The sequence below is a fragment of the Epinephelus fuscoguttatus genome, linkage group LG18 (assembly GCF_011397635.1).
Source record: "Epinephelus fuscoguttatus linkage group LG18, E.fuscoguttatus.final_Chr_v1".
Classification (NCBI taxonomy): Eukaryota; Metazoa; Chordata; class Actinopteri; order Perciformes; family Serranidae; genus Epinephelus; species Epinephelus fuscoguttatus.
In genome coordinates this window covers 14,439,049-14,452,728 of record NC_064769.1, presented here as the reverse complement: position 1 = coordinate 14,452,728, position 13,680 = coordinate 14,439,049, and the positions used below count along the sequence as shown (strand labels likewise).

Genomic DNA, 13,680 nt, shown 5'->3' with positions numbered 1-13,680 from the left:
TAAATGAAGCCTGTTGCCTCATGGTGATTATTCATACCTGAAAAGCACAAAGCAGACCATTATCACATGAACAAAATGTCTGCTGGAACGACAGCATGCTGAGAAAATGTCCTGTGGTTAAACCTGCTGTGCTCTTAAGTTGACCACCATGAGGCAAATGTCTAAGTGGACCTAGAGGAGAATGAAGAGAGCATGATTTTAATGTTTAAATTTACATTTGGTGCTCTAGATTTTCCTTCAATTTTTCTGCAATGCCACATATGATGGAAGTGCATTCAACAATAGGCATACAAGCCCCATTTATTGTCTTTAAAGGAACAGTGTGTAAGATTTAGGGGCATCTAGTGTTGAGGATTACACATTGCAACCAGCTGGAACTTCTCCCGCTTGGAATTCCTTTAGTGTTCATCATTCAGATTTTTACTGGGAGCTGCATTGTCTGCAGAAATCTCTTCCTCTCAAAAGCAAACGGACCAGGTGATTAAAACTGGTAAAAACACCAAATAAAGCAGTTTCATTTTACAAGTCATTGTTTCTCTGACACGTTGCAGACAGTCACTTGCCCAGCACCTGCTACACATGCTTCCCTTTTTTTCCTCTGATAATGTGTGTTCACCATTTTTCTGATCCAGACGTTCAGGACATTTTTACCAGGAGCCGAATTATCCATATGTTTGGCATGTAAGTGTCTGTTGTTAGCCTAGGACCTGCTAATCTGTGCTCACGTTTTTTCTCTGATAACTTAAGATCAAGACATTCAGGAGGATTTTACTGGGAGCCGAATTATCTGCAGAGGTCTCTTCCTCTCGGAAAACAAATGGACCAGGTGATTAAACCAGTAAAAACACTGAGAAAAGTAGTTTCACATTAAAATATTTGTTTCTCCTATGCTGTTTGACATGCTGGTGACAGGCTGTTAGCTTAGGCCCTGCTTATGTGTGCTCATTTTTTTTTTCTCTGATAACTTAAGATCTAGACATTCAGGCAGTTTTTACCAGGAGCTGAATTATCCGCAGAGGTCTTTTCATCTCTAAAACAAAAGGACTTGGTGATTTAAACCGGTAAAAACAAGAATAAAGCAGTTTTACATTTAAAAAAAATCAGTGTTTTCTTGACACTCTTGTTGTGGAGGGGCCGCTAACTACAGTGGCTGACGCAAGAATACAAATGGCCCTATCTAGAACCAGCGTTTGGTTTGACCGTTCTGGGCTACTGTAGAAACATGGCAGACTCCTTGGACAAGGACTCGTTTCCTGCGTAGATATAAACGGCTCATTTAAGGTAATGAAAACACGACAATTTTTGTTTTCAGGTGATTATACAATAAATAAACCATTAAATTATGTTCTATTTCTGCTAATATAGCCCCCTAAATCCTACACACTGGACCTTTAAAACCAGATTTTGATAGTGATAATTTCAAACTAAGATTTAATGATTACTCCACATAGACTGTCTGTGCTGCTGTATTATTTGTTGGCTCAATTCTGCGCACATAGGCCACATACTCATCCTCAACAATGCAGGAGGACTAAACCTTTATTTCGGATTGCTTCAACATGGTCCAGTGTGGTCCAGGCAGGAGAGGGCACTTATTGTCCACTGAGGACTTTGCCACATTCATTTGAAGAGCAGCCCTTTCTCATTATTAACAGACACACTAAACGATGGGCCCCAAACAATACAGAACAGATCTCTTTATGTGCACAAGTGCTCAACGTTTCAGCAAACCACTGTGTGCCCTCCACCACTCCCTCTTCTTTTCAGATACCTGCACATAAGTGAAAGATGTGGGGGACACAAAAGATATTCTCAACTTTCCTTTTCTCCCATTCTGTGAAACAGGCCCATTTTAAAGCTTTTATTTGTGCAAAGCCTCTCATTAACTCCGCTCATGCTGCCTCCCTTAGCTTGCCATTGCTTAAGTACTGGGTGTTGTAAAAAAGCTACCAATTAGTCCCTCATCAGCTCCAATTAGAGGAGACAAAGCCTGAGTAAAGATAACTCAATGAGAGGGAGAGGTGGAAGGGCGAGGGCTGTCTACGTGTGTTTCTCTGTGTGTGTTTGTGTACATGTGTGTAGCCCGGGCCGGCACAACATAGTTTGTAATCATTGAAGGACTTGTGGCCATTCAGTTTGACCCGCTGCAGCACAGGTCCATTCACTCTCCAGGCTCCTCAGCGGACCCTTTTCTCAGGGCCAAGTGTTGTTGTGCTGGGAAGACAGGCCCCCCAGGAGTCCCAGAAAGAGAGCCATTCAATCCTCTCTACCTGCTTGCAGCATATAAAGCACTTAAGGCCAGGCCGATCTCTCATTATTGTCTCCTTCACTCTCAATACTTCCTTAAACTTAGGCTCCAACAAGAGTAAGCCCTTTTAGAGGGGGAAATAGGGGATGTATGTTAAGGGGGTGCCTTTCGCCTCATTAGAATTGAATTTGCACTGTCTTGTAATTACGTCGGTGGGCAACAATGTATTTTTTTCATCATAATCTTCACTCAATGGGGGATTTTTGGGTCAGTTAATTTGCTGCCCACACTAATGCATTAATTAATGAATTGGGTAACACTAATTTTCTCTATGCTGCCTCTCTCTGTTTGTGTCCTCCGTCGGTTTCCAACAGTTCTGGGCAGCCGCTACTAATAAAATTACCTCATTAAGGCCTTTATTGCAGCACAGTAACTCACTCATTCATTTGCTATTAAACATTTTCTTTGGAAAGGGGGCTGGGGGTGTTCCCATTCAGTGCCGCATCTTTTTGTGGGGAGTTCTAAATAATGAGGGGGACAAGCAGGGAGATATAATTAGGAACAAGGGGGCACTTCAGCAAATATTGGAAATCTTTTAAGGCTTGCCCCTGTATGATGGTGATTAATTACTTCCAGAAGGGATTTTGGAGAAATATATTGCCAAGTTTTTTTTCCCCTGTCTGTCTTTTCTCGGATGAGACGACCCAAGCTTGTTAAAAGGATGTGCACAGGACTTTAATTTCGGCCCCTCTTTAATCAAATGCGAATCATGACATGTACTGTTCTCTGTAAATGGGCTCATTGTGAAACAAATAAGCAACATGTAAACAATGATGTAGTGTTTAATGAAGGTGGCATCTGATTGTCTGGCATGCGCTTTTGTTTGTGTTGCTGATGAGATGACGATGATTGGAATTGTGATAATACTGACAATTATGATGACGCACTTGTTAGTTTTAGTTAACAACAAACAGCGTGGATGTTGTTTGATTGTATTGTTCTAACAAAAAAGTTGATTGCCTTGCTTCCAGAAACAAAATGCAACAGGTTATCACAAAGTATATTAAACAGGTCTTTGACACCATGATGTCAAACAATCTTTAAGAGGAAAGATGTTAAATATCGTTGCATAAGAACATGTCATCTCAGCCACTGAGTCCGAGACTAAACAAGAAAACACACATTACCTATGCTGAGTGAACATCTCCACAAAGCTTTATTCATAATTGTGTTTTGATTATCTTCATGTGCGTCTCTGTGAACTACACTGCACAGTTTAATGAGTTCACTGAACACTGAGTGCTGTGCATCATCCAAAGGGGTGTAATTACACAGTGCAGACTGGACAGGACTGAGAAATGACTGCCCCCTAGTGGATTTAGAGGGAGACTGAATGACTGCCAGGAGTGTTGGAAGAACTATTCACATCAGGTACTGACCTAAAAGTAGCAAAACTACACTATAAAAATACTGTAAGCAAAAATGCTGCACTACAAAATTAGGAGAAAATAAGTCAAAAAAGTATAGAAGAATAACAGTAAAATATACTTAAAGTAGGCTATCCAATGTGAAAGTACTCATTACGCAGAATGGCCCCCTAAGGAGGATTAATTATTAGATTATTATTATTATCATTAATACATTAACATGAAAACAGCATTTTAATATTGTAGCAGTTCAGGGTGGAACTCCTTTTAATTACGGTATGTGAAACAATTTCACCAGAAATTAATGGTAAAATTTAAATTTTCTTTAGTTGTAGCCTGGTTTAACCTTTAACAATAGATTGTATTTCATAAGATCCTGTGTTTGTTGTTGTTTTTTCAATTCATTATGTTAATCTGTAACTACAGCTGTTGAAAAAAACGTAATTTCAGGTTGCATATCCACCCCACATATGACCAAAATGCTATACGATACCATGAGTGGAGCCAAAAACATATAACAAAATGACAACATACCTTAAGTTTCCTGGCAAACTTGAATCGCTTCGACATTCCTGGAGCTCACAAGTGCAGCATCTCAGAGAGCGGAGGGTGCAACAGGCATATCATTAGTGGCTCAAGTATTCAGATATTTTGGAAAGTAAAGAATACTCCATTATTGTTAAAGTCCTGCAATCAAATTCTTAATTATTATCAGAAAATGTACTTATAGTGAGCAATCAAGAGTTAAAGTAGTTATTATACAGTAGACATAGAAATGATAAAACACCTACATAAAACAATAAGAATCAATAAGAGTAATAAATGAGGTTTAGAAGTTGAAATGATTTTGATTAATAGATATAATGTAACATAAAAGTTCTCATATACTCACCTAACAAATAAAACAAACCACTTTGTTTTGATGTTCTGAATTCAAGTAACATAAAAGCATCTGATGTGCTTGTAAACAAAACTGAAGGGTTTTTTTATTGCATGTTTTTGTTATTGAGGAAAATAAAAATGACTGTTTTGGTCAAGCTCCTGGAGATTTAATTTGAAACTTTGCCCAAATAAAGGACAGAGTGAGATAAATGTAAGTTATGAGTTTGAAACAAACAAAGTTTATGACTTTGGAAAAGGCAACATGACATCCAGAACCCAGCTGGAATCCTGACACTAAAACCTCATTTTCACTTCAGAGGCCAAACATGTGCAGCGTCGTCCAGCCATGACTTCATATGACTTCACAGCCTCACTATTTCAGATAAAAGTGTGGAGACTCAACGAGATTAATGTGGATAATAACAAAAATTGAGAAATGTTACATGATATAAGCCTACTGGGTGGTCAGACTTTACATTTTAATGTTAAACATGATTTTTTTTTTTTTTTAGCGTATTTCAAAAAGTCAAAAGTCATTATGAACATCTATTATTGAATTGGTAACACTACTACTACTTTGTGCCCCACCTTCTAGCATTTACAAATTTAATAAATGGCCTTTAATGCACTATAATGTAGTTTCTTAAAGTATTTGTCAACAATTTTTACTCCTCCTGCGGGCATGTATGTGTGGAGGGCTGGTGTATAGACAGATAATGACAACATAGTAAAATAGGTGTAATAAAAAAATCTGTCATCACAGAAGTTAAAATTGCTGGCAAGTACTGTACTTTAATAAACACTTAATTTTCCTTATAGCAGCTTAAAACTACATCATAGGGTGTAAGAACGAATATATTAATTGTTTGTTTACTGCTTATGAATACTAAACAGGGGGGATATAATTTAAAACAGTATGTAAGCTGTAACTGTAACACCAAAGATGCACTTTTTCCTTTATCAAAGAAAAAGCATGTAGGTCAGTGGCATGATTAGCAAAGATAAACATATTTCACACTTTTTCCTTACAGTGATCATGTTGTTTGCTCATTCAAGTAAATATCCTGACTGACCTTTGGATTAAGTCTTTCGTAAATGTTCTGTGTCTTCAGCCTTAACTTGATAATGTGAAAGTGACCTAGAGTTGTGCAAGAGGCTTTGAGCATGTCTCCCCCTGGTGGAGAACTATCAGTCAACTATGATCCACACCAGCATCCAACATCTTTATATACTGTATATAGGCCTTTTAATATATGCATCTATTTTTTAATCTTCTTGTATGTAAATAATAGTTCAATATTTATGCGTAACCATGTTTTATGTCCTTAATTTTAGCTGTGTATGTAAATTCCTTGTATGTGTGCACGTGTGCACTAATGAAGCTTACTCAGACGGCAATGTTAGTATTCTTTTTCTAACTGTTATTACTTCGCTGCCGTGGCAACTGAAAACCACACTGAGGTGTCACACAGATGAGGATTATCGACATCAGAGTTGCAGTCCAACATTCGTGCTGTTTTGATCCCTTTGTGAATTAATATATGATTATGTCAATTGGTTCATCATGTAGGTATTAGGTGGCTCCATCGCTTATACACTTTGTGTGAAACAGAAAAATATACTGTCATAAAGTACAGAGATAAACCTGCTTTCATGAGAGACTTGTTTAATGTGCTGTGAAGGAACCATATGTTTCTGAAAATATAGAATAAAAAACATGCATTTGCACAGTCCCCATTTTGTTAAAAAATATTCACACACTCTGGTATATCATACAAAAATAAACATCTGTGATCAAAAGGCATACAGTACATTCTGTTTAAATAAAAAAGGCAAACCACTTCAATATTTACACCTGACATTATTTAAACCCACCCTCTTTAAATACTCTAGTCAAAGTCCGTTCTCTCTCGCGCTGGTTTCCTCTTCCTGTTCCTCTTGGACCCTCCGCCTGTTCGAGGTGGAGTTTCCTTGTACTCCTCACCTGAGCCCATATCCAGATTGTCCTGATTGTCCCTCCAAGTATCAGGGACCGCCGGAAAGTCCTCCCCTGGTGAGTGCAGCGGTCGACCGTACACTTTGCTCTGCAGGTCTGCGATGTCGTTACGGATATCTGCCATCAGCAGAAGCAGGAAATCGAAGGAGCCTGGAGGGCCCTGGGAGTTGAGAACCATAAAAATGAATTATTTGACAAATACTTGGTTTTAGTTTGGAAATTATTTGTGGAAATATAATTAAAGTTGCATTTAATGGAAAGATTACATTTCTCCTGTGACTATTTTTATCCCAACATAAATTCAGCTGATCAATGGACTGTCTGCTACTGAACTTTTTCTCATGATCTGTTAACATTAGCACCATCAGTGTTTATGTAGGCTTTTCTCTGTACTGGATACTATTTACTTTGAGTTTGACAGTATCATTAACTGTGTCATTTAGAGTCCACAGTCCACAGTGGTCTGTTTCGCACTCATGCTTTAGTTTCACTGCATTGTTCAGGATAATGGTAACAAGTCACAATAGTGTGGCATCAATATAGACAGCCAGAATCTTACTGGTGGTCCGACAGGCCCAGGAGCTCCTCTATCCCCCTGTGGAAACAAAACAAATATTTAGCTAATATGAATTACAGTGTGTGTGTGTGTGTGTGTGTGTGTGTGTGTGTGTGTGTGTGTGTGTGTGTGGAGGGGGGGGGCATGTTGTTGGGGAACTTTTTTTTAAAGAGCGAGAGGAAGGGAGAGAAATCTGAGATCAGGATGAGAGTAACCACAAATGCCTGAAGACATATATTGTGGACGATTAAAATCAGATTAGATTTTGTATTACTGCCTCAGCCGGTTAGAGAGAAAGTTTGGCATTTGGGGGGAGACTTCGAGGAGAACATTAATTTATGTCTGACAGTGGTATCGATCTTTTCATCTAACATACGTCAAGAGAGCAAATAAGAGTATTTCCCAAAATGTAGAACTGTTCCTGAAACTGCATCCGGTGTATCTAAAAGATAAAAAGTGTGTGCTTTTTATGTAATACTAAATATACTTGACATGTAGCTTAACTGTTAAGTATTGTGGCAGCCTGTTGACCAACGGTAGCACACACACACATAGGCACACGTCGACCTGGTCACTGAGGTTGTTAGCAGGCTCAGGGTCACACTGGGGCTGTGAGTGTTTTGGCAGATGGTTTGGATTTGTTACTCAGAGAGGCAGATTACCATCAACCTCCAATCTATCCACACAAACACCCCAGCTGTAGTGAAAGAACACCAAGGTACCACGTCAATAAAGCAGATGCACCTAAGTTGTTCCATACGTGGACCACAAGCTAAGCAAACAGTGTTGCGGGTATAACAAGATCCAAGAGCCAGTACAAGACAAGATTCTCCTTGGCCTTTCCAGCCGACTCTGGATGTAAATATGACGCCAGTAAGACATCAGACTCTTACATTGGAGAGATGTTAAACTTCGGTTGGAATGAAAATCAGGTTGACGATATTTTAAATGTCTAACGACGTTAGAATTCTGCGTTATGTGGATGTTAACATTATGATGTTTTGCAGACGTTGGGTTTGTTCTCAATACCTCACGTCTACATGTAACTATTCTACATCAAGATGACACTGGCATGATAAGTTTGGAAGGTAATGGATTTTGGTTAATGAACAACACAACTTAAAACCAACAATATATCAACACCATCATTATCCTACGTCAAATTAACACTGAAATTCGACAATAATCTCGAAAACAAAATGCTATAATAAGTCAGCTATAACTCGCCACAAGTTGTGAATCTCATCCCCTAAAAAGGTATTTTTTCTTTTTAAATTTCAATTCTAGTTCTGCTACACCATCAAAACCAGGTACCTGTCTAATCACAATCATCCATCCATCCATCTATTTTCTAACTGATTATCCTCTAGAGGGTCGTGGGGGGCTGGAGCCTATCCCAGCTGACTATCGCAGGGCTGACATGTAGAGACAGACAGCCATTCACATTCACACCTACAGCCAATTTAGAGTCACCAATTAACCTGTCCCCAATGTGCATGTCTTTGGACTGTGGGAGGAAGCCAGAGTACCCAGAGAAAACCCACACTGACACGGGGAATCACAATCAATTTCTGGTATAATAATGCCTTGTGTCTACCACATATATGTTGCCCGAACCACCTCATCTGGTTACTCTCAGTCTCAGTTGATTCTGATCTCCTACAGTATCATAGAGCTTCAACTTCCCATTGAAGTTTGGCCTTGGCACTGACAAGGAAAACCTAACCACTCCAACTGCGCAACCAATCTACCGTCAAACAAAAGATTGACAGGAAGTTGACTTTTAATTTTAAAAGGCCTCGGATTTGTAGCTCATCTTGGTACCACTACTGTTGCCACAGTCTCTTCATTCATGAAAATAACAGCTAAACTGCTCTATCTGGGGCAAGTGTGTTCTTCCCATCTGAATGAGGGTGAATCATTGTCAAACTCAGCTACAACTGCTCTAAAGCTCATTGCAGAAGTCAGCGAAGCAGCAAAGATGCAATTGTATTTTTCTGACCTCAGTTTGCGCTTAGATTTTCTTTTTTTAGGAATATTACAAAATGAGTGATCAGGTGAAAGCAAATTGGTTTAATTTAAAAAAAGTGAAATGCAAACATAAATCTCTCTGCAGCCAGGTGGAATCTGAGTTGTTTCTCCCTAATCTGAGGCTTAACCATCTGCTGGACACTCTTTTTTTTAACACTTTGCCTTAGGCTTCTCGGGATGGCAAAGTGGAGAAAAAAATCCAGTTAGCTTTCTGAAAGATGGTTAGCACCTCCTGTCAGCAACTCTTCACAAAATCCCAGTGATATTCCAGACAACCGCAACAGCCCAGAGGTATCCAGAGTCTTCACGCTGATGGTCAGGAGGAAGTTACTGGGTTGCCACTTGAACAGACTTGCTGCTGGCTTCAGCTCCTTGTGAACTGGGTCAGTTCTGACTCACATTGCGGGGGAAATTTGTTTGCACATGAAGGAAATAAGCTCATCAGAAATGATATCCTCTGATGGAATGTGTGCAATCTCAAGTCTGTCCCAAGATGCCTGTGTACCAGAGTGACTCTGATACCAAATAACAATGCTCTGCCTGAGCTCTTATTCAGAAGCTATTTTACCAAATCATGCTGCTTTGGAATTTATAACAATTCCCGGCTAGAGGATCAAAACTGTGTCTATTGTGGTTTGGCACACCAGGTTTCCTCTCTGAACTTGAAGCAACTTGTAGTGATCCTATCATCCGCAGGGACAAATTGAGTATTTGTGAGAATCCTGGCACCTGGCTTGTGGTTTTCCCCCTGTATACATTCGGAAAAGTTGAGAAGCATTTTGGCTATTGAGAAATATCTTTTGACAGACATAGTGCTGGCACATGAGCCAAATGACCTAGACGGCACTTTCAAATCTTCTGCAACTTTTTGTTATCTGTCTTTTTAGAGAAGTTGTGTTCAGTGAGCCAAGAGTCAATTTCTGGTGCCAACATGAATGACTCCTCTGCCTGAGGGGCAACACATGCTGGGCCACTGTTCTACAATGTGCAACTAAAAAATAGCCTTTGTCTAGAAAGAAATGTTATGCTACACTAGGGGGGGACACATATTGAGTCAGGGGTCTGAGGGTCAATTTTGAGTGTCAAACGCTTCATTTCATGTTGTAAACTTTGTGAACATTCAAAACATACCCCAAATGGCTGTGTTCTCTGAGAAGTCGAGAATAAAGCTGTGATATTTTGAGGAATCTAGAATTACTGCCTCACGTTTGTATGCCTCTGCGAACCAGTCTGCCAAGTTGCAGTTATGGTTTTCATCCATGTCTGTTCACACACACACAAATGTTTAACACGCATTTTATCATTTTATCCTATTAGACATTGGTGTATAATTTTGTCCTAATAAGCAATGTTTGACCACCAAAATCTAATCAGTTGATTGTTGAGTCAGAGTGGATGTTTGTGCCAAATTTGAGGAAATTCCCTCAAGGTGTACTTGAGATATCGCGTTCCAAAGAATAACACCAACGTACGTCCGTACAACCTGAAAACATAATGTCTCCAGCTATGGCTGTTACTGGCACAAAGACATAAAAAGTGAACTACTACAAGATGCAACTTGTCCTGTATTTTCCTGCTCAGAACTGTCAGTATAAGGGACATGCCAACCTAGTTGAGGGCGGTTCAGTGCTTTTTACAACCAGATGTAGCTGCAGCTTCTTCTACGTTAGCAAGAAACAGCAAAGCCAAGCCTATAGGCCGTTTCATACTTGACAGCATAAACATTTTAAATGGCTCCTTCTGTATTTCCTGTTGGAATGTTTGTTAATGCAGTAGCTGACAGGAAGTAAACTGGACCATAGTTGTTGCCATAGCAACAGTATTGCAATGAAAGAGTCTATTAGTAATATTGGGTTAGGGAGATGGGACTAGTAGTGTAGAACAAGATCTGGTAACCAACGTGTACCAAATACATTGACTACTTCTCTGGGGACAATTCAGTAGTCACTGGATATTAGGGACATACTGTCTGTATCAAATTCTGTGTTACACGTATACAACAAGATTAGGTGACAAAACAGCATCTGAACTCACCTTTAGGCCATCTTTTCCTGGTGCTCCTGGAGGCCCCTGTTAAATGATAAACAAAATAACAAAAAACAAACAGCATTTCATGTCAGTTTCCTTTTACACTCCAAAGACAAACAACTGGACACTGTGAAGTCCATAAATGTGAATTTGCATTTCTCTCTGATGGTGTTCCCTTGCCTTGCACCAAGAAATGCGTTAATGTTCAATTCAATGTTTTCACAGAAAAACCGAGTCATTCTAAATCTCTTTAAATTCAAAACGGACATCCTCATCGTGCTCCGCCAACAATTATCCAAGATTAACTTTGTCCCTGCCTTCAGGCCAATTGTTGAGTGACTTCAGCTGGATAGCAGAGATCGCTTTGATCTCTTTCCTGGAGTAATCATCATTAGGGAGGTGTGAAGACATAGTGTAGGGAGAAGGGCCAATATTTAGATCAGTACCAAGCCTGCGAGTCACACACCATACCACAGTCATCATTTCTCAAACCCTGACATGCAGCTGAAATATGTGTGACCTGGTGGCCAAACCTCATAACTGTGCTCAGAATCTAATTATGTTTTTGTGTGAAGAGAAGGACACCTCCCTTTAAGTCAGACCTCACCATCATGTGCACTGATTAAACGTATTAACAGGTCATGAATATAAAGACACACACACAAGCCAAAAGATCACTTTCTACCGTAAAAACAGTGTTCTACACTTCTTGGTTTGGCATCATTCAGGTCTTGATATGAATGATTGGAAGTGTTGATGGTCTGATTTATCAATAAAGAGATTGCATAAATAGCAAAGCTTTAAAAACTAAAAATATGTCACATTCTTGATTCAGCTTGCCACGGAGGGTTCACACTCGCAGGCGAGACCAAGAGCTGCACAAAACCACAGCGAGCCAAAGAAAACAACTAAAGCTGTAAATGGATTCTACCTTCTCTGTTATGATTGCCATTACCATGTGTCATCCCTTTTCCCCTTGCAGAAGTTTGGATTTCTTTAAGAGGGTGAATGATGGGCCATTTTTTTGTCTTTCTTAAATGTGTCAGTTGAAATGCAAGAGATACTTGCTTTCTCTCCCACTCATCATCAAGACAAATCAGTCACAGCTCTCCTGGGGCCTGTCCTAGGTTGCAGGATTGCTAAATTACCTGAATTTGTTTGATGAAAAAAAAAAATCTGCAACATAGACAAAAGTAAAGTCCTTTTCAAAGTTTCAAAGCGTGGAGTGCAGTTATCAAGATTAACTGAGTGATTCTGCTGTGAAGTGTGACGCTGAGCCAACAGGAAATAAAGGCAAAGGTGGACATGAGACAGGTATCCAAGAATTACAGTCAGAACACGCACACATTCAGCCTATGCTGTCAATATGAGGAATATGACAAATTAAGTGTTTATAAAGTGCTGAGAAAATGTACCCACTTTATCTGGGATTAAAACTTTGTGTGGCAGATTTGATTAAAACACACATTATTTATAATAAATGAAGAAAAAAGTATACATTAACTGACCACAGGTCCTCTGGGGCCCCGTTTGATGTGAGACAGGTCTGGTGTGGGTCCCATAGGTCCCATCAAGCCCCTTGGACCAGGAGGCCCGGGGGGCCCAAACAGTCCAGGAAGACCTGGAGGGCCCTCTGGTCCTGGATCTCCTAAAACAATACAGACTGATATTGAAGAAATAAAGGCAACTGATCACAAAAAGGTCACACACAGAGTAGATTAAATACTCTTGGTGGCAATGCCGGTGAGCTGGTCGTTCCACCACTTTGGTCCATACTTACGATTGTTCCCTGCTACCAGCTGGTCAAGGTTTTCACTTCTTCTGTGAAACACCTCAACATCTAATGGATATATTGGCACAGATATTCATGGATCCATGATTATGAATCTTGCTGACTTCAGTGATCTCCTGACTTTTCTTTCTAGCGCTACCATGAGATTAACATTTGTGAATTTGACTGAAATGTCTTGACAGCTAACGGATGAAATTTGGTACTGATGTTTATGTTGTCCCCATGATATATTATAATAATTGTAATCCCTTAAAGGGGAACACCACCCAAATTAACAATTCCAATATGTTATTTTCATGGTTAAGGAAAGTTCAATCAATATTTGTGAACATGAGCTACCCCCTCTCAAACCCAGAAAGACAATGAATGTGAGACTGACATGTGGACCCGCACAACGTTTGTTTTCCTTTTTATACCTAAATGAGCTTTATTCTACTGTAATGCTCTCAGTTGTGAAATGGAAAATGTACCCTTATATTCAAACCATTCCCCTGGGTGCTTTCAGTGTCATCTACAACATCTTTCACTATTTATTGTCTGTGGAGCAGCCCAAGACTTTCTATTTGAGGAAATCACAAATTTGAGCTTTACCACTCTGGTATTTGGCTTTGGTAGAGAGTTGTTCATGTTCACTAATGTTTTTGGACTGTCTTAGACTGTAGAAATAACATATAAATTTGGAAATGGGCGTAGTTCCCCTTTAACTTTTCATCTGTCATC

General features: G+C 39.6%; 1 protein-coding gene across 3 annotated transcripts in view; it reads right to left on the bottom strand.

Moving 5' to 3' along the window:
* Window positions 1-5,664: 5,664 nt before the first annotated feature.
* The window catches only part of ccbe1 (collagen and calcium binding EGF domains 1), a 40,941-nt gene continuing 32,925 nt past the window's right edge, over window positions 5,665-13,680 (bottom strand). The window contains exons 8-11 of one of the 3 annotated variants that reach the window (XM_049604723.1): window positions 12,677-12,816; window positions 11,175-11,210; window positions 7,113-7,148; window positions 5,665-6,713 (exon numbers count right to left, since the gene is read on the bottom strand). In XM_049604723.1, coding sequence (XP_049460680.1) covers window positions 6,447-6,713; window positions 7,113-7,148; window positions 11,175-11,210; window positions 12,677-12,816 — 479 coding nt within the window. In that variant the 3' untranslated portion in view covers window positions 5,665-6,446. The remainder of the gene's footprint in view (window positions 6,714-7,112; window positions 7,149-11,174; window positions 11,211-12,676; window positions 12,817-13,680) is intronic. The other 2 variants (XM_049604722.1, XM_049604721.1) reach the window with 2 other exon arrangements.